The 19,369-nt window shown below is 40.0% G+C and overlaps 1 protein-coding gene across 2 annotated transcripts in view; it reads right to left on the bottom strand.

Annotated features, from left to right (window-relative positions):
* Nucleotides 1–341: 341 nt before the first annotated feature.
* cacna2d3a (calcium channel, voltage-dependent, alpha 2/delta subunit 3a) overlaps nt 342–19,369 on the bottom strand; it is a 130,188-nt gene continuing 111,160 nt past the window's right edge. For both annotated transcript variants that reach the window (XM_026155216.1, XM_026155217.1), the window contains 11 exons: nt 17,329–17,390; nt 16,970–17,014; nt 16,832–16,894; nt 14,666–14,736; nt 12,658–12,733; nt 12,502–12,554; nt 11,765–11,820; nt 6,272–6,386; nt 2,386–2,498; nt 1,344–1,426; nt 342–1,234 (listed from right to left, as the gene is read on the bottom strand). In XM_026155216.1, the coding sequence (XP_026011001.1) occupies nt 1,142–1,234; nt 1,344–1,426; nt 2,386–2,498; nt 6,272–6,386; nt 11,765–11,820; nt 12,502–12,554; nt 12,658–12,733; nt 14,666–14,736; nt 16,832–16,894; nt 16,970–17,014; nt 17,329–17,390 (830 nt within the window). In that variant the 3' untranslated portion in view covers nt 342–1,141. The remainder of the gene's footprint in view (nt 1,235–1,343; nt 1,427–2,385; nt 2,499–6,271; nt 6,387–11,764; nt 11,821–12,501; nt 12,555–12,657; nt 12,734–14,665; nt 14,737–16,831; nt 16,895–16,969; nt 17,015–17,328; nt 17,391–19,369) is intronic.

Raw genomic sequence — 19,369 nt, 5'->3', positions numbered from 1 at the left:
ACACACACAGACACGCACGCACAGACACGCACGCACACACACACACGCACGCACAGACACGCACACACACAGACACGCACGCACGCACACACACACACGCACGCACAGACACGCACACACACACACACACACACACACACACACACACACACACACACTTGCTGCATCTCTGTTTATGGGGAGGTCACAAAGACCAAGAGCAGACTCTGTATTAATCAGTCAAATCTGCCAAAAACAACAGCGCAATTTACGAAAAGTAATGATTCATATTTCATTTTAGCGAATATCTGCTATGCTAAGCTCCTTTCGACAACAGCTTTCGACAACCACATAAATTTTTTTAACATCATTTTATTTCAAAAGTACATAAACAGGACCAATGTTGTTTAATAAGGCAAAGCTCAAATATTAACAACCACTCACATCAGAGGACTCAAACATCTCGTAGTCACAGTTTATGGGTACCACTTGCAAATCATAAATAAGACTCTTTTGTTACAATATATTTTTATATACATACACTAGAACTCTTTTATTTTCTCATTGTGGAAAAAAAATATTAACAGACAGACATTTCATCACAACCCCAGCCACATATAATCATCATCAGTATTATCTGTTTTCTTTTTTTTATCTTCATAAAAAGTCAAAGTTGGCCATGTGTATCTGTCTTTATCCATGTGGGTGTTACGTGGCTTTGATACCCAGTTCCAAGCCCAGCTACAGACCCAGCCCATTAGCTGCTACCTGAAAGGACTGAACGTTGTGGTGCTAGTGTCTGTGGGTGTTACTCAACCACTTGTGCAGTTTTTAAGCTACTAAGTGCATTGTCAGCATTATTACTATGTGATTCTAAACTTTGTATCTCCTCAAAAACCTCGTGATATTGCTAAAGCACCTTAATTATTACTACTTAGCAGCTGTATCCATTATTAATCCTTTCAGATATTTACCTTGGAGGATGGCACGTCAGGGCTAGGGACTTTGTAGGTGGTGAGTTGAAATTGGGCACAACTTTATATGGGGCAGGAGTGTTTTTTGTTTTTTTGTTTTTTTTCGGTGGCATCATTGCGACTCTTTTGCATGCCGAGCCAATCCGACCCAAGTAAAGTTCTCAGTGGAGAGGCATGGTCAGCTCTGGTCACCTGGGGAACAACGCCACAAGTAGGCAGAGCAGTGTCGTAACAAGAGACTGGGTAAGATTCACAGCTCCCCCACACTCCATTGAGTTTTCCTAGAGAAAGAGAGGGGCATTATGGGAACAGATATGTTTTATTTGAATCAGAGGTATACGAAACAGGACTTTTACTATAGTGAGTTATTGTACATTGCAGTATATGTACCTCTGGGTGAAAAGGGTGGCAGGTGTCTGGGCGCCTCCTGTCCTTTTGCATCTTCAATCTTTCGCACTTCAGAGATTCATTATGTGCAGTTGGAGTTAAGGCAATACTAGAGGACATGTACACTCAGCATTACTCCTGCTGGAGTATATTTCCTGTTTGAATGCAAAAGGAATGCCTGTGTGTGTGTGTGTGTGTGTGTGTGTGTGTGTGTGTGTGTGTGTGTGTGTGTGTGTGTGTGTGTGTGTCTGTGTGTGTGTGTATAGAGTAAAAGTGAAACAAGAGCCAATTCTGAGCGATGTTTGATGAGGTTTCTTTTGTTGCACAGCAACAAAACAGCATGCTACAGTGAGCACCCCACAACAAAATAAACACTGGTGGACATGTATACACAGCGTGACTGCAGTGCATAAAATTTCAAAGAAATGCACATTGTAGGAGAATTCAGCCAGTTATGTGGTGACAAATTAAGTTCCTTCAGTCTCCAGCCTTTCCAAGCTAGCCGTGTCTGCTGTTGATCAAGATCCAATCACAGCGTGGCATGTGACAAAGTCCAAACTCTCACACAGCCAAAAAAAAGTGATGTCTCATTGCCTCAGCTTTGGTTCTTGTCCCATACAGCAATTAGATCGCTTACCCACAAGAGGTGGAGTGTAAACAAGCTTTTTACTTCAAAATGTTCCACTGAATTCATAATCAATGGAAATTAACTATAAAAAATCTAATTGTGAAAGTTATGAGGTGGAGGAGAAACGTCTACTAAAAAGAAAACAAGACAACATGTATATTTATCTCAGCAGGGGTTTGAAAACCAAAGAATAATCAATCCTCTCGTACTCATGTGGTTATTCAATCCCAATAAAGTTTGACGCGAGGTGATGACTCCCAGGAGAGTTTGTTACATTCGAAGCCATTTGATGAATTTACACACTTTTTTACAGAGTAGAGTAACTTTACGTAACCCTATCGCTGTTATATGTCTTGCTTTAATATCATTGTATACATATACTCGCAACCTTCTCCCTCACACCTCAGCGAAGGATATACATGATTTCGATGGGGTCCATGGTGATTGGCTCAAACATGCTGCAGTCACACTTGTTGTCCACCACCACCATGAAGAGATTACTGCTGGGGATCTGCTGAATCACAAAGGACCTGCCAATCACAGCACGGACAGCCAGATAGAAAAAGAAAGAAAGAAAGATGGAAAAGGAACAAGAGACAGTTGAGATCTGGCTAGCAGTCCAGGAGCATGGGTATGATGTAAATTTCCATGTGTGTCACGGGATTTGTGTTATGAGTCTTCACATGCTCCCCTGGCAGAGGGGAGAAGCACTCTGAAGAGACTCCACTGGATGCATGTCAAGAGTATGAAGTATCTCACCGCCAGCTGTCAATAAACATACAGCGACACAGACAGACTCACACCAGCGTACACACATATATAGTTTACACACATACTTGTCTAACTCACTCCATCCGCCCCTCTTCCTCGTTCTCTTCCTTTCCTTTTCTTAAGGCTTTGTTGTACCCTATCCAAGGCAAGCACCAATGAAGTGTTGCCGAATATAAAACACTCCAAAGGGAGACAAATGGGAACCACACTTTTGTGCTTACAGCTTCCCATGGCTGTGTTTTACTGGTCTGAGAGATCAGGCCTTGCCTCGGCCTCCTGGCCGGTGATTTATGGCTGTGGATAAGCTTTATTAAGAAGAGAGGTCGTAAAGATGATCTCTTCTTTCTATCACCCTTTCTTTCTTGATCTCCTGCTTCTCTGCCTGCTCTCTTTCGCTGCAGCTGGGTGATTTATCGAATTCGCTCTGAAGCATTTATCAGACACATATGAAAACACGCACGTGTGACTGAGTGAACACACACAGATGTAAAAAATACTGTATACACAAACGCACTTTCTCAACTGTTGTGAAGGAGAGCTTGAACAAAGACAGAGAGGGAGAGAGCCGATAGATCCAAACAGACCCAATACGTACAGGAATATCTCCATCTTTACTTATTCAATACCATGACCAATTTAATCTGACCACAAACAGCCTTCAATCCCCGAGGAGTGCCAATCCGCTGCACTTAATACACTTATCCCAGCACGACCGGCCAAACCAAACCAAACCAACTCAGCAAACACGCCAAACCAGTTCCAATCAGGGTGAATTAGGATCTGCTGATGTTTAGTAATCTGTGCACACCCCTGCACAGCGCCGGTCCAGTCCAGCGCTGCCCGCTGATAGAAAGCAGAGCAAGTGTTTTTGGAGAAAAGACTTAAACACATCCTGACAGCACATCTGCTGGCCTTGAACATCCCCAGAGCTGGGAAAGGGAGCATCACACTGCACACACACCTACACACACGCACTGATGTGTATAATGTGCGCAGATACACAAGTGACAGACAGCAATGCATATCACAAACACAGATAGCGTAACAGACAATTTGTTGTTAATGTTGCCTCATAGTGCTGTGGCCTCTACATTTTGGCTGGCGGGGAGACAGACAAGGACATCCAACATGTTTCTCTGAGAAAAAATAACACACAACCTTTTAAACAATGTGGAGACTCACGTGGGAGACAAAAGGAAAAGCTAGAGTTTGATATATAAAGCTGAGAACTGTAGGAAAGGATTACGACATATGCAGTCGGAGAAAGACTGTCTTCTTTTTAGTTTTGACAAAACACAACACATCTTACACATTCTACAGCTGACAGGGATGCACGACTAAATAATACCTTGTTACTTATGATAACATAATGCTAATTCATGGGTGCCGGTCAAGCTTAGTTGGATGAGCAGGCGACCATGTGCTGCGTGGCTGAGAGTGGCCAGCCCAGGTGGCTGATCTGTCTTTCCTTCCACTTTCCTGTCAGTCTTCACTGCATCTATCTAGCAAAGCTGAAAAAAGGCCAAAAATAACTATGTATATAAAAAAAGATAATGCTAATTCACAATACATTTCGTAATGCTTCACTATAGTTTCCAAGCTGGACATAGTCTCGTACATTTCATGGAAAAATCATTCCCTGCACAGGTTCGGATAAATGTTTTTTTCTGTATCCAGCCGAGAATGTTAATGTTTTTCTAAGGTTTTAATAACTGCACAGCATAACCATAAATGCATGTCCAGCATAGTCTTCAGAAATATCTGTCATCACAGTTGAACAATTTGACCAGTAATTACTGTGTGCAATTTAACTCTTACTAATTCGAGTCGAAATTGCTCCAACAAAATCTCAACAAACAGATAGATGAGTTTTAAGAGGAATGCTGTCATTTTATTTCCACGTCTCCTGTTACTTTAGGGGGAAAACGAGCACCGTGATTCCAATATTCTCCTTTTACACATGATTCCACTGCATGCATCTGACGGGGGGGGGCTCTGGATAAGTTGATGTGAAATATGGTACGATGAGGATACTGGCACTAAAGTTGGAAAGGAAGATTATGTATAAAGAAAAATGCAACTATTATTATAGTAATTATTATTACTTTATCATTTCTTTCAAATTATTTTAAATGCATTTGCAGAATTAAAATCCATTTTTAATGCTGAATTAAAAATGCCCAAAAGAAAACCTAAGAAGAAATATGTACTATCCTAGCAGATTAAGCAACGTCCTACTGTAACTGTACACCTGAAGCTGCTCCTCACTGGAAGCTTCAACCTCTTTCTTTTCTTTCTGTTTTTGGTGACTTGAATCGTCCCTCTTGGTTGAGAAAAGGAAAAGGAGCATGTGTCTTTGGAAGATATACAACCAGGATTATTGTCACTAATGGTCCCACTGAAGACCTTCTCCGGTTGGAGACGCTCTATTTGTCCTGAATCTCAAGTTACCATCTAGAAAAGCTACAGATGCATTAATAAAGGTTAAATCATCTTATTGGGGGCACTTAAGTTACCAGAGCACTCGCCAGGGTTTGATGTTTCTTACGTTCTGTCACACTAATCGGGGAGCAGAGCGCACACGTACGAGATCTGACACACACATCCACACAAAGAGTCAAAATACAGCAAAGAGAGGTTTAGCAGGCAAGAGCTTAGGATATATTTCCTAGCGCATAAAGCATACACACGTGTCCCAATGAAAATATAAGAGAAAGGCTTCAGTCAGGCTGTAACTTGAAACAGATGTTTATCGCCAATAACCTCTAATACAAATATGAGCTATAAAATTCCATATAAGAGAAATAAAAACTCCATTTTACTTTGTCAAAGTCATTGCGTTTTAAAAACGATGCATTTGAAGGCGGCATGTTGCTGAGCACACAGCTTGTTCCTGCTAATCCCAGCTCTGGTGTCATCATTGCAGATTATACCCTGTCCTCTGAAGCAGGCTTCAGCATGTGCGGCTGGGCATGGGTGTCTCTATGTGAGGGTCTCGCAGTATCTCCAGCCACACCACAGTCCTGGCTCCGAAAGCGGAGGATACCCCGCTGACCCTCTGGGGCTGCACCGACAGCGGACACACATATACACGAGCACACTGAGACACACACAGAGCTCTGAGCTCCCTGGCAGTTCCACAGCTGGGAGCAATGAAGGCCCCATTGCAGGGATCCAGAGAACACCCCACAATTGCCTGACAGAAAAGCCCAAATTGTTAATGGGGACCACACTCATTTTCCCATGTTTAAAGGAAGCCTTTTTTCCACCTCTCTCCCTCATCTCTAAATGCCTCGTATTTCAAAACGCTCACTGTGTGTGTGTCTCTGATGGATTACTCTGGATAAAAGCGTTTTCAGCAGACAACAAATGATTTAAATGTGCTTCTCATTATTCAGGATGAAGATGAGAGCTAACAGGATCGTTCATTTTTCATAGTTGTTCTATGGTGGACAGCTGATAACCAGCGCTCTTATTGTTGATGTCGCTTGTAGCTAATTGATGTTTATGTGTCTGTTTGTGCATCCCATACTTGACGCAGCCGTCGCAGTCAATGTTGCCGGTGTTCTCTTTGATGGTCCTCTCGGAGATAAAGGCCGGGTACTCTGTGTCGCACGGTACCTGCATGGTCCGACCTGTCCTCTGAGCTGCGAGGTGGGAAGAAGGAAGGAGAGAGAAGGCGGCGAGAATGAGCGAGACATTCAGCCAGAGATGGTGGAAAAACTTTGAACCACTCCTTTCAAAATCAAATAATAGCTACGCAAGGAGTTACGCAAACACACAGTTAAACACACCGCGTCCATGTAAATATTCACGTTTGAAAGAAAACAGCATTTCTGCACCAGAGCTGTCTCTTGTCCTGCTGGAAATATTTCCAATGTAAATCTAGGCCAGTCATTCTCACAGCATTGCTTGAACTTTCCTGCCACCCAGAGGTTTGAAATGACCCTGCAGAATGGTCGCTTTAAAATGTCATTAAACCCTTTTTAAAAAAGGGTCGACATCTTCCAAACGTAGTGTTTTCTTTTCACATAAAGAAACGGTTTGAAAGCTGAATCGCAGCGCGTTACACATCTTTGCAGAGAGGCTTGTAAACGTGGGTGATTATGTATGTGATTTGGATGCTGCGGTTTGATTATTAAGAATCAGGAGTGCAGCACGATTCATTGTGTGTGTGTGTGTGTGTGTGTGTGTGTGTGTGTGTGTGTGTGTGTGTGAGAGAAAGAGTGCACTGTAAATAAACTATATGGATGTGAGAACGCAGCCTACATGTATAAAGGTCAGGGATTAGTTCAGCTCGAGAGGTTGTGTAGATTGGGTTACGGCTGCTAAATGATGGTGTTTCAGCTGTGTGTCACAGGCCTGCGTCTTTATTGTGAAAAGATATAGAAAGTGCTAAGACCTGAGGCCAGCCAGCTGTGAAATTGTCTCGACTACTTGGTGAGCAGCGATGCCCAGCTTCACTTCATTCAGGATTAAAGTGTGCAAGGAAAGCATTTAGACGTAGACTTTCATTTTGTGGTTCTTCCTCCCCCCTGTTTCACACACTAAATATTTTCATATTAGTTTTGGCAAGAATTAATGCTCCAATATGATGCTGCTTAGTGAGGCTTTCATTTCAAACAGGCGAACGGTATTCGACACTCCATAAAGCATGAGGAATCACAGCATTCATAGCCTGGCAATAATCATATGTGTGCGATTTCATGGAAGCGAGTACGAAGGAGCAAAAACAGAGAAAGGAATGAAATACAACCAGAGAAAAGGAGAGAACATGATAGACTGGCTGACACATGAGAGAGAGCTTTTTCTTGTGTTACCAAACGGCTATTGCCGACCACCATCACCAACATGGGATAAGACCGTACAGATCATAAGATCACATAAAATAACCCCTCTGGACGCACAAAGAAGATTGTGTGTACAGAGACATGTATACAAAAGCTCTGAAACGCTGAGGTCACTTGAGGTAATGGTCTGTTTTGCTTTTTTCTCTTTTCTTGCTTTTAGGTTTTGGATTGCGCCTCTTTATTCTGTTTTTCCAGTGGTCACACTGACTCAGACCAACAGGAAATGGAGGGGAGATGGCGAGGATGAAGACATGAGGCCAGTGGTAGGGACGCTGGGTGTTTATTCTGTATGCAGCGTCGTCCCCTGTGAACTCAAACATAAGTATAAAGCAGTGCGTCACGTTTTTTTCTTTCGAAAAGAGCAACAGGATGAAAAAAAGGATTTTCAGTGAGAAATTAGACGCATTTTTAACTGCGACTCTTTTCTCTGTTTTGCGAGGCAGGAAAGATCAGACTAAAAATAAAAATAGAAAATCTACACGTATTTCAGAAGAAGCTATTTTACACAGTCTGAGGTAGTTGAATTCAGTTTTCTTTGCTACACAAAGTGTTTCTGTTTGATTTTTCTCTAATATGTTAATGAGAATATGTTGTTGTTTGTAACTGTTAAAACAACTGAAGACTTTAAAATAAATGGATATGAATTCCTTCATGTAGACAGGATCAACAAGAAAGGAGGTGGGGTGGCACTTTACATTGATAAAAACCTAAAGTACAAAAGAATGGGAAGAATGACAACTGTTATTGATGGAGTGATGGAATGTTTATCAGTGGAAATAAGTATAGAAAAAAGGAAAAACCTAATTGTCAGTTGTATATATAGAACACCAGGATCTAAGATTGAGATATTTAAGGATAATATGGAGGACTTATTTACAAATATAAATCAGAAAAGAATGTTTATTTGTGGGGACTTTAATATTGACTTATTGAATCCAAATCATAATAAGAGTACAGAAGAATTTATTGATTCCATGTACAGCATCAGTTTATTTCCACTGATAACAAGACCGACCAGAATAACATCTCATTGTGCAACTCTATTAGATAATATATTTACAAATATAATAGAAGGAAAGATAAAAAGTGGGCTGTTAATCAATGATATAAGTGACCATTTACCAGTCTTTGCATCTTATAATTGCCATTATAAAGTGAACAACGATGGACATAAGATTATTTACAAAAGAATAAGAACAGAGAAGACCTTAAATTGTCTTAGAAATGAACTTTTAAAGCAAGATTGGAATATTGTGTATGAACAAACAGAAGTTAATAAAGCTTACGAAGGATTTTTAAGAACATTTAACACATTACTTGATAAAAACTGCCCAGTAATTGAAATCAATAGGAAACACAATTATGCAGGAAGACCATGGATGACAAAAGGACTACAAAATGCCAGCAAAAAAAAGAATACCTTATATCGAGAATTCATAAAAAAGAGAACAATAGAAACTGAAATGAAGTATAAAACTTACAAAAATAAATTAACTAATATAATGAGATCCTGTAAAAGAGAGTATTACATTAAAAGGTTAGAACACAATAAAGATAACACAAGAGATATATGGAATGTATTAAACAGAATAATCAAAAATGAATCAAGGAATAATGATTACCCTGGGTACTTTATAGAAGGGACAAGAAGTATTAATAACATGGAGGAGATAGTAAATGGCTTTAATGAATTCTTCGTAAACATAGGGCCAAAACTGGCAGAAGAAATAAAGGTTGATGGAATAGAAAGGGACACTGGTGAAAATATTGAAAGGAATAGTAGCTCAATGTTTTTAAGAGCAGTGGAAGAGAAAGAGATTTATGACATGGTTAGAGGACTTAAGAACAAAACCAGTACAGACTGGAATGATATTGATATGGTAACGGTAAAGACAGTTATTGATGGTATCGTAAAACCATTAAAATATATATTCAACTTGTCGTTTCAAAAAGGAGTTTTTCCACAAAAAATGAAAGTTGCTAAAGTTATTCCCATTTACAAAACCGGTGAAAGACATCATTTTACAAACTATAGACCAGTGTCAATACTCTCCCAGTTCTCTAAGATACTGGAAAAACTCTTCATAAAAAGATTTGACAGTTTTGTGGAAAAATATGAATTAATGACAGATAGTCAGTATGGGTTCAGAAACAACAGATCAACAGCTTTGGCACTGATAGATCTAATGGAAAAGATAACGGAATGTATGGATAATAAGAGGTATGCGCTCGGAGTTTTCTTAGATCTAAAGAAGGCGTTTGATACTGTTAATCATGAAATTCTATTAAAAAAACTGGAAAAGTACGGGTTTAGGGGAGTGGTTTTGGAATGGTTAAAAAGCTATGTAGGGAATAGGCAACAATATGTACAAATAAATGAATATAAATCTAATTTGATGGATATAGCTTGTGGAGTACCTCAAGGTTCAGTACTGGGTCCAAAAATGTTTATTATGTACTTAAATGATATCTGCAGAGTATCGGAGATTTTAAAGTTTGTAATATTTGCAGATGACACAAATATACTGTGTGCAGGTGGGGAATTGCCACAGGTTTTGGAAATGATCACACAGGAATTAACGATATTAAAGAAGTGGTTTGATATAAATAAATTATCATTGAATCTCGATAAAACCAAATTTATGTTGTTTGGAAACCAAAAGAAAAACATCGAAGTAGAAATATGTGTTGACAATGTATATTTAGAAAGAGTAAATGAAATAAAATTTCTTGGGGTGATCATTGACCACAAGCTCTGTTGGAAGCCACACATTACTTATGTTCGGGGGAAATTGGCACGGGGCATTGCCGTCCTGGGGAAAGCAAAGCATATGTTGGATCAGAAAGCACTGCACATTTTATACTGTGCTTTACTACTGCCATATATGAGCTACTGTGTAGAGGTCTGGGGAAACACATACAAAAGTAACACACAAACAATAACTATAATACAGAAAAGGGCCATTAGATTAATAAATAATGTAGGGTACAGGGACCATACAAATGCACTCTTTGTCAAAATGCAAGCTATCAAATTCCAAGACTTGGTGAAGCTTAAAACAGCGCAAATAATGTATAAAGTCAGAAATAAATTGCTTCCCAAAGAAATCTGTAAATTGTTCATAGAAAGAGAAGGTGGGTATAACTTAAGAGGGAGATGGAATTTAAAAATACAAAGTGCTAGAACAACTTTAAGAACTATGTCTATCTCAATTGCAGGAGTTAAATTATGGAACAGTCTAACAGAAGAAATAAAAGACAGTCAAAACATAAAACAGTTTAAAGTAAAATATAAAAACCTAATTTTAAATAAGTATAAGAATGAAGAAAACGGGGTTAACCCAGGATGGTAATGTTGCTGGTAATGGTGTTGTGGTTCTTTTTTGGTTTTTTTGTTTCGTTTTGTTTTTTTGTTTTTCCATAACTTGTGTATCTGCAAATATACACATTCTGTATTTTTCATATGAAAGAAACTATACTGTGGTGGGGCTTGCTAATTTCTTGTTTTTGATTTATGTATGTTATGTTTTGTTTTACTTCATATGTTTCATATGTTTCATATGTTGTTTGTTTAATTTAAGACAAAAAAAAAATTAAATGAATGAGAGGTAAAACTTGAGGGGGTAGGGACAAATAAGTAAATACTTCAGCCTACTCCTTTTCAAACAAATAATGGAATGATATTTTGTAATGATTGTGAAGGCACATGTTTGAAATGTTTGAAATAAAAATGAACTGAACTGCTCATCAAATCCTTTTTTAACCTGTTTTAACATTTAAAATTCAAAACCAATAAAAAATGCACTTCAATCAGGCTTAAGTGACAATATTAGTTTAAATATATGCAACAGAAATTTAAAATAAACTCTGAGCCACTCAGTAACTCAACTCGTCAGCTAATTAGTAAATTATTTTTCTAGCTCTTTGGATTATAATCATTAATAACCTTTTAATGACAAAATTATTTTCAAGTTTGCATCTCGTATGAATTCTTTTCCAAACGCAGCAGATTTGTTTATAATAGATTTGAGTGTTTTTATAACATTACAGCCACTGCAGTTTGTCCAACATTGTTATAACTGTGTTGAGACAGCGGTAGAGTGCATGTGGATGCGTGAGTGCTGTTTAGATGGAAAGCCGGAGATCAAGCACATCCCCAAAGAGATTGTTCTTACCTTTAGCGGTGAGGTCAGAGTACCACCAGCTGTACAAGTTGAACTCAACCAGGAATCTAAATAGGGAGATGACATCAGCGATAATCATAGCCAACATATGCTGATATAATATGGTCTGCATACTAAATGGTTTCTCTGCAAAGTAGAGAGCGTTAAATTGTGTAATTCTGCAAATTATAACTTTAAAAGTGAAAGTAAATAAATATCTACAGACAACCTCTTTTCATGTTAAGTTTCAATTACAATTTAATCTGCACTCTATACAGTTCTGTAGAAAAATACTATATTTTAGAGAACAGCACATTAGCATTAACTAACTGAAAATGAACAGATCACTTACAATATTCAGACTGACTATATGCACATTATAGATACTCAGGTTCATGTGGGTTTGTGCTCATTTCCACACAGTGATATCAACAAAAGCACGTCTTCACTATGACAGACTGTAAAATGAATACTGACAGATCAATCCTCCCATGATGCACTGTGGCAACAACAGACCACCCAGGAAGACTCCAAAACCACAATGTGGCACCACAGGAAACATCAGGTAGCCATTACTGCTCATGATCACCGAGGATCATGTCAACGTACATGTGGAGACACTCGTAAACAAACATACAGTTCATACTCACAAACACACATTTAATCTAAGCCCTGCAAAGGACATACATGCAGCAAACTTATGTTATTAGAAACAGACATGAGACATTCTCACATACACAAAGTCTTACATGACAAGCTCAGTCAGAATCCACTTCACAGCTGAGAAGAAAGCGAAGTAGGGCTAAAGAAAGGAAACAGATATCAGACACATGTAGGCCCAGCTTTGCACTGCATGGATTACAAACAAAGAGGCTGAAGAGCTTCAAAACATTTGCAGGGCTCACGTCCAATAGCGTGCGTCCACTGTCGCTACTTTCCGAATAGACCCAACATAGAGCCTGGTAGTCATATAGAGTCACCCTGTGGACACAACGATAGAAAAACAAAATAGAGAATGAAACAGAATATCAGAAATAGAGATCAGCTAAATCATTTGAGGACAATGCAGCCCTGATAGGGTGATATAAGTCTTGATTCACACACTCTCTTTGGTATTGCATGCCTGTGGGGCCTTTTGGACTGCTGTGTGGGAGCAGGAAGAAAAGATCCCACCTCTGCTATAACTGCTCCTTTGCCTACCAATAATATATTGGATGGATGTGGCAAGAATGGGAAAAGGAAAGCATGTGAAAGCCGAGAGCTTCCTGAGAGGTTCCTCAAAGTGATGTAGGAAGGTGGGTGAGTGTATGTGTGTGTGTAGATGATTTGGGGATATTGGGGGGATAACAGAGGATTTAGAGGCTTAGTAGACCCTGAGGGTGTGAGATCTAGGTCTGTCTGGGTGAGGTTATTGAAGGCGTTTCTAACTTGCACACACACGCACACACTGGACACTGTTCTTATAGCCTTTGGACAAGTTTCTGTATACTTGACAGTGCTTTGTGTGTGAACGTTTGTCCAAGTATGTGTGTGATGTCTGAGCGGGCCCAGTATATCCGCAGCCCTGGGCGATGTTCAAACCAACCTCAGTCACAGTACGGGTGACACACAGCTCCAGCACACCGCCAGGAACCAATTAGCACTAAGCCAGGCCACATAATAGCGTTAGCAGCAAATTCAGACCAGTGCAAAAATCTGAGTTTGTGTGCGTTTGCGTGGATGTGTGATTACTTTATGTCAATGTGGGTGTGTACGAATACTCTTCATTTTCTCAGCATAGCATGACTTTTTATGGATTTCTCTTGCTTGGAAAGATGGAGAGGATGTAAAGGGAACTAAAAATAATTCCTGTGCATTTATCTTCATGCTGCGTCTCGGTGCTGACCAATAAATTCAGGCTGGCAGTTGGTTTCATCTTTAAGTCGTCCACTTTAAAATGTCATTAACAAAAAAGAAAAGGCACATTAATACTTTACAGATGGCACTGGGTTAACACAGATCACACTGGAGTCATTAGTGTTAAGATCTGAAGGCTGTTACTCATCACGCTAATACTTCACCAACACCAGTCACATTATTCCTTCATCAAACGTCGACCTCCATTCTAAACAATCCCTCTTCAGCCAACATTAAATATTCAGGGAAAGCACTTGTAGGCCTGCTTGTTTTTATGGGTGGATCTGTAAACTATTTGCTGTCAGCTTTTGATGTTCATCCCTATGACATGCAGGCGTGGTTGTCTACTTGTGTGATCATTTGTCACCCGGGATTTTTATACACTGAGACAGCACAGCACAAATCTCTTCGCCCACGTCCTGCAGGCAGAAGAACGGCCTGGCTGCAGTATTGTGGTAGAGACGTAAACGTGGCCATAAGCTTCTGTGTGACTAGATGTGCAGCTAAGTTCAGATTCCACACATGACGCCACGGAGGAATTACAGTGTGTGTCTGTCTGTTTTGGCATTCCTACTCTGTGAAATTAGGAAAGGTATCCTCTTGGATTAGATTTCCAAATTAATTGCAGAATGTTGCCACCCACTGCTCTCGGCGTTTTCCAGGACACACAGCATTGCAACAAGTCTAATACTTGTGTGTGTGTGTGTCTGTGTGTGTGTGTGTGACTTCAGGTTTTGTCCTAATTCTTTTGTTTCGGGGAAAGATTTGCTATAATCCCCTAATGGAGAACTTTGCTGAGTGAGGGGTCGGAGTTCAGCACAGAAAAGCTCAACATGATTGGCCAAGTTAAGAGCTGTCAGCATGAGGGGAGACGTGCTCTCATTCTGTAGCCTCCCTCATATTATGTGCATACATTTACACACATGCAAACACTCACACTCATGCGTACACTTGAGCTGGCATGTTCAAGTACACCCTCAGACAGACACACACACACATGCACTTTGAAATACTCACCTCTTGAAAGAGCCCATCTGCAGAAGCTTATTCATCACAGCCCCTTCTGCTTCACCAAAAAAGTTCCCGGTCTGAGAGCAAAAAGAAAGGCTTTAGTTTAATTAAACGAGTCAGAATAAAGTCTTTATGTTCATTTAAATTGTAAAAAAATTAGTAGTAGATGGATCCCTTTTTGCACCCAAACCCTGGAACTAAACTCATCTTCTTTACCGACTGACCTGGAAATTATTTTAGTTGGTCAGTTCTTTTTTAAAATGTCAGAAAAGAAAAACACGCACAGAAAACCTGCTGATCCATGTCACCATCATAAACTGTCACAAGGACTGAAGTCAGGTAACTGTAGTGCAAAGTAAAAATGACAAGCCGAGGTTTTCAAGCCTCATAATCCTGCTACATTACAAATCATTCTCCACAAAGAAACACGCAGACTTATGGAAAAACAAAAGCAATAAATAGTCCCACCACCACCACTACCAGGTGTGTCTTACCTTTAACATTACATTATCATTCTTTCCAGCTGTCTCTCTATGTTAATGTTCACAAATCCTAAACGTGAAATCATCAGTAAATAGAAAATGCTGGTATGGATCAGTCCTCTCGAAGTGTTTGGTTTTCCCTTGGTGAGGAGCAGCTTTCCTCTGAGACCACTGACAAACTGCCAGGCAGCACTTGCTGGTTGGAGTCACATGTTCTTTATGCAGCCAACTCTGTCATGAATCTGTGTATTGGTGAACATAGGCTGGTGTATATGTCTTGTAACACGGAAGAGATTTATGCCCTGATCTAGTTTGTAAAAAAGCATCTTTGAATGCTACGCACTAGCTCCTTGCAAAACCTTTCAGAAAAACTGCACCATCTAACATATCTTCTTATTTTATGTGTTTTATCCTCTTTTACTACTGAATGTTTCTCAGTCCTGAAATTATTGGATTCCTTGGTCTACACAAAAATATGGCATTTGCTTGCTAAAGAGTACTGTTATATATTTTCACCATTCATTCTTCCTTATTCTAATTTTCTTGACTCTGTGGGGCAGAAAATGTGACTCAGCGCTATATAACCTCTGCCTAGTAACAAAATAACAGCTGATAGTCAAAGCTGTTCACACATTCAATGCAACATTTTATAATTCACATTGTTACCTTATTAGTCAAATACATTGTCCCCATTTAATATTGTTATTAAAAAATCGTGACATTTGGTAGCCTAAAAGCTCTGCCACATCCAAATTAAGTTAAAATAAAGCACAGAAGCCTGCAAGTGAGATACACATGAAAAGAACATGCAGGGTAAAGCAAGGGCAGTGACAGCCAGCGGACTGGTTTCTGCATGAGGCAGAGTCAGAGTGACAGCATGTCTGGTGACAGCTAAGCAGAGGGTATAGTCTATGCGAGAGCAGCAGCACGTCTCATTGTGAGCAGTCAAAGGGACAATATTCTGTGTGAGATGCAGAAAGAAAATTACACCGCTCAAAAAAATTGATCATTACGATATATTACAAAGTTAGTTAAATGCCAGTGACATCAATATATACAGTTAGGAAACATAAAGTATGAATTAATTTCAGCTGAAACACACACGAGTGGCCTGCTGGAGGTCATTTTTTAGAGCCTTAGTGCTGCTCCTGTTCCTCCTCGCACGAAGGAGCAGGTAACGGTCGTGCTGCTGGGTTGATGCCCTTCTGCGGCTTTGTCAAGCTCTTATTGTGTAATGGCCCATCTCCTGATATCCCCCCACACAACTGGGAGTGCTGGGAGACAGCAAAACCTGCGTGACAGCACATATGGACGTGCCATCCTGGAGAATCTGGACTACCTATTGGTCTCATGCTACGAACAGTGACAAGGACACATTAACAGAAATTAGTCGGAGCAATGATCCACGGCTGCTGTCTGTAAAAACCTTTCATTTGCACCAAACCAGGTAAAACTGATCTACAGTCGTTAATCCTTCTTTACAGACTGATAGCCCTGAAGTATCTCCGACTTGCTGTGATGCTGTCATGATGTGTTCCCTTAATTTTTTTGAGCAACAGTTTTTCGAACAGGGACGCACATCCGAGGTGGAGATGACCAGGTACACGATGGATTCAATTTTCTGGTTGCAGTGAAATCAAAATGAAATGTATAACTGTGACAAAAAGAGGCTCTTTCATCCATGTCTCACCAAAGTATAGTCCTCTGCTACCAGAATGAAGCCATTGTTGTCAATTAAGTAGCAGTTAATATTCTGTAAAAGAGAAATATGTGTTAGAGAGTCGGAAGATTCACGGAGGGTTGACTGTGAACGTGAAAACAAACTGACCTCATCATCACAGCTTATGGAGCACTTCCCATCTAATGCTGCACACTGTAAAATGAAAAATGATGTTTGCATGTGTCACAACAAATATTCAGGCTGGTTGGGAACATAAATCCCCTTTGGCCACTGGAAACCTTTAAAGACTTGCGGAATAGGAAAACTAATGGATAGTCAATTTAATTGGACAGACCGACGACCTTTTGTGTAAAGTTTCAAATTGTTATTATTTCATCAAATGTGAAATATTTTTTCAAAACTCAAACATAAACAAACATAAACAACATTAGTTACAGTTTTTATATTGAGCTTGCAAGGTGTTATTCTGCATTTCACATGCAGGTTCTGTGTTAATGCATTTGTACCTGTCTGCTTGCTGTCCAGAATTTCTTCTGAAAAAACTCCAGTTTCATCTGGATGCCCACAGCTGTAAGAGAAAGAGTCACGCAGAGACAGCAGCAGGTCATGTGTTCTGTGTGTTGGGAAGTGCACTGTGATCTCTGTTATACACAACGTTATCCCGCTGGCACAAGAGAATCTTAATATACACGCAGCATCAGAACGCATCATTCATTAACCTCCAATGACGAAAACAGACAAAACAGGCTACAAGGGCGAGTACGCCCCGGACCATACATGCATCAGCTTGTATTTCTGGAAGGCTGAATGTGTAAGTCTACCATGTGTGCAGATGCCACTAACCACACTTAAAATTTCACATCACTCTAAACCAGACTTCTTTCTCTGTGGCCACATGAAATCCATTCCTCAGTCTGCTTCCCTGTTGCTATCCTGACGTGCACTTCCAGAGCTGCTACACTGAGCTGCTCTCACGTCCATAAGCCACATCGCAGCAGGTCCTTAAATGCACAGATCTGACCAGAATTCCTTGCCTGGAAAAAGACACCGGCTGACATTAAATGCGTCAGCTTTTTCGGAGTTGACTACGGAAAGACTGACACATTTACCACAGGCTTTAACTTCTTCTCCTACTCGTCCTCCTCTCGCTCTACCTCATGCTATTAAGACTCAGGAGGACGAGCGTTCTCTCAGTGGGGGTTTGTCATCCTTTAGGTGGTCTGTAAATCTTTAGAAGCATGTCACAGAGCTTTATCCAAAAGCAGTGCAATCAGGTAGCAAACTAAATCAAAAAGAAGGGAGCATCTGAATAGATTTAACAAACTGGATATTAAACTACAGTATGAAAGATACACGGATTGGCGAGTGTAGATGGTTTTGAGTCCAAGTAGTGTGGATATTTGTACATACTAAAGAAGGCAGCATTCAAACACCGAGTGTGTAACAGATTTCATTCCAAACGAAGCAGAAGTGAAACACGCTCGGCCGAAAACACCGCTACAGTTCACCAGACGCACATTTAGTCACCATTCTCATTCACTCCTCCTCCTCCTGGTGCAGTGGTAGCATTCAAGGCAAACTGAATTAGTTTAGGCACACTTCTGTGTTTCTGTCTGATTATGCAGAGAGAAACACACAGTGTAGCGTGTAGATGGGATCAAGATAATAAATATAAATAAATATAAAATGCTAATTTAAAGCATGAAGCCTTCATAGATGATAACATTAGCTTTGCATTTCTTTCAGGATAATTATGTGTTTGTGTGAATATTTAAGTGCAGCGGGGTGCTACTGCATCCTGTTTTAGCTCTTGCCCAGAGGAACAGGTGCAGCTTATCCCATCATGAGCTTTGCCAGATCCTTTCAGCAGCCCACCACTTCTACACCCACATGGAAAACCCAGGAGAAGAGTCTAATTTAAGATGCTGGGCAACAGCACTGGAAACACACGTGATGCTAAACCAGGAAGAGTCCACATCATCAAGACAATAAAAAGATCTTCTCTGAAAAAGAAAGAAAAAAGTAATAAATGGTAAAGGTGTTTTTATAACACAAAAAGATGACAAATTAGTGAATGTATATGCCAGTTAAAGTTATTATTTTCTAATATAGAGACATTAATATGATGGCATGTCTGTTACCTCAGAAAGAAAATCAAGTTAACATAAATCCAGTATGAATGGCAGAGGAGTTTGCTCTGTGCGAGATGGTATTAGGGGTTAAACGTGCACTGATTTGGCTGCTACGGGGAAGCTGGCTCAGAACAAAAGCCCAAATCTGTCTCACTAATGCTCAGGAATTTTCTGTACTATGGGGGAACATTTAATTTCCTAAAGTATGATTTAAGAACTTGGGGGTATTTATGCCCTGAGCTGGGTTTATGAGTCCAAACATGAAGAGACATAAAATCCACTCTAAATCCATCCGATCACCAATCTTGTATAAGTGCAATCCCAGGCAGGGAGAGATGACAACGACTTAAAGTCCACAGGTATTTGGGGAGTCTAATAAGGATTGCGTAAATGTAAATGTCCATCAGTGCAGGAC

The sequence above is a fragment of the Astatotilapia calliptera genome, chromosome 20, assembly GCF_900246225.1.
Source record: "Astatotilapia calliptera chromosome 20, fAstCal1.2, whole genome shotgun sequence".
In the NCBI taxonomy this organism is placed as follows: Eukaryota; Metazoa; Chordata; class Actinopteri; order Cichliformes; family Cichlidae; genus Astatotilapia; species Astatotilapia calliptera.
This window is presented reverse-complemented; position numbering and strand designations above follow the sequence as displayed.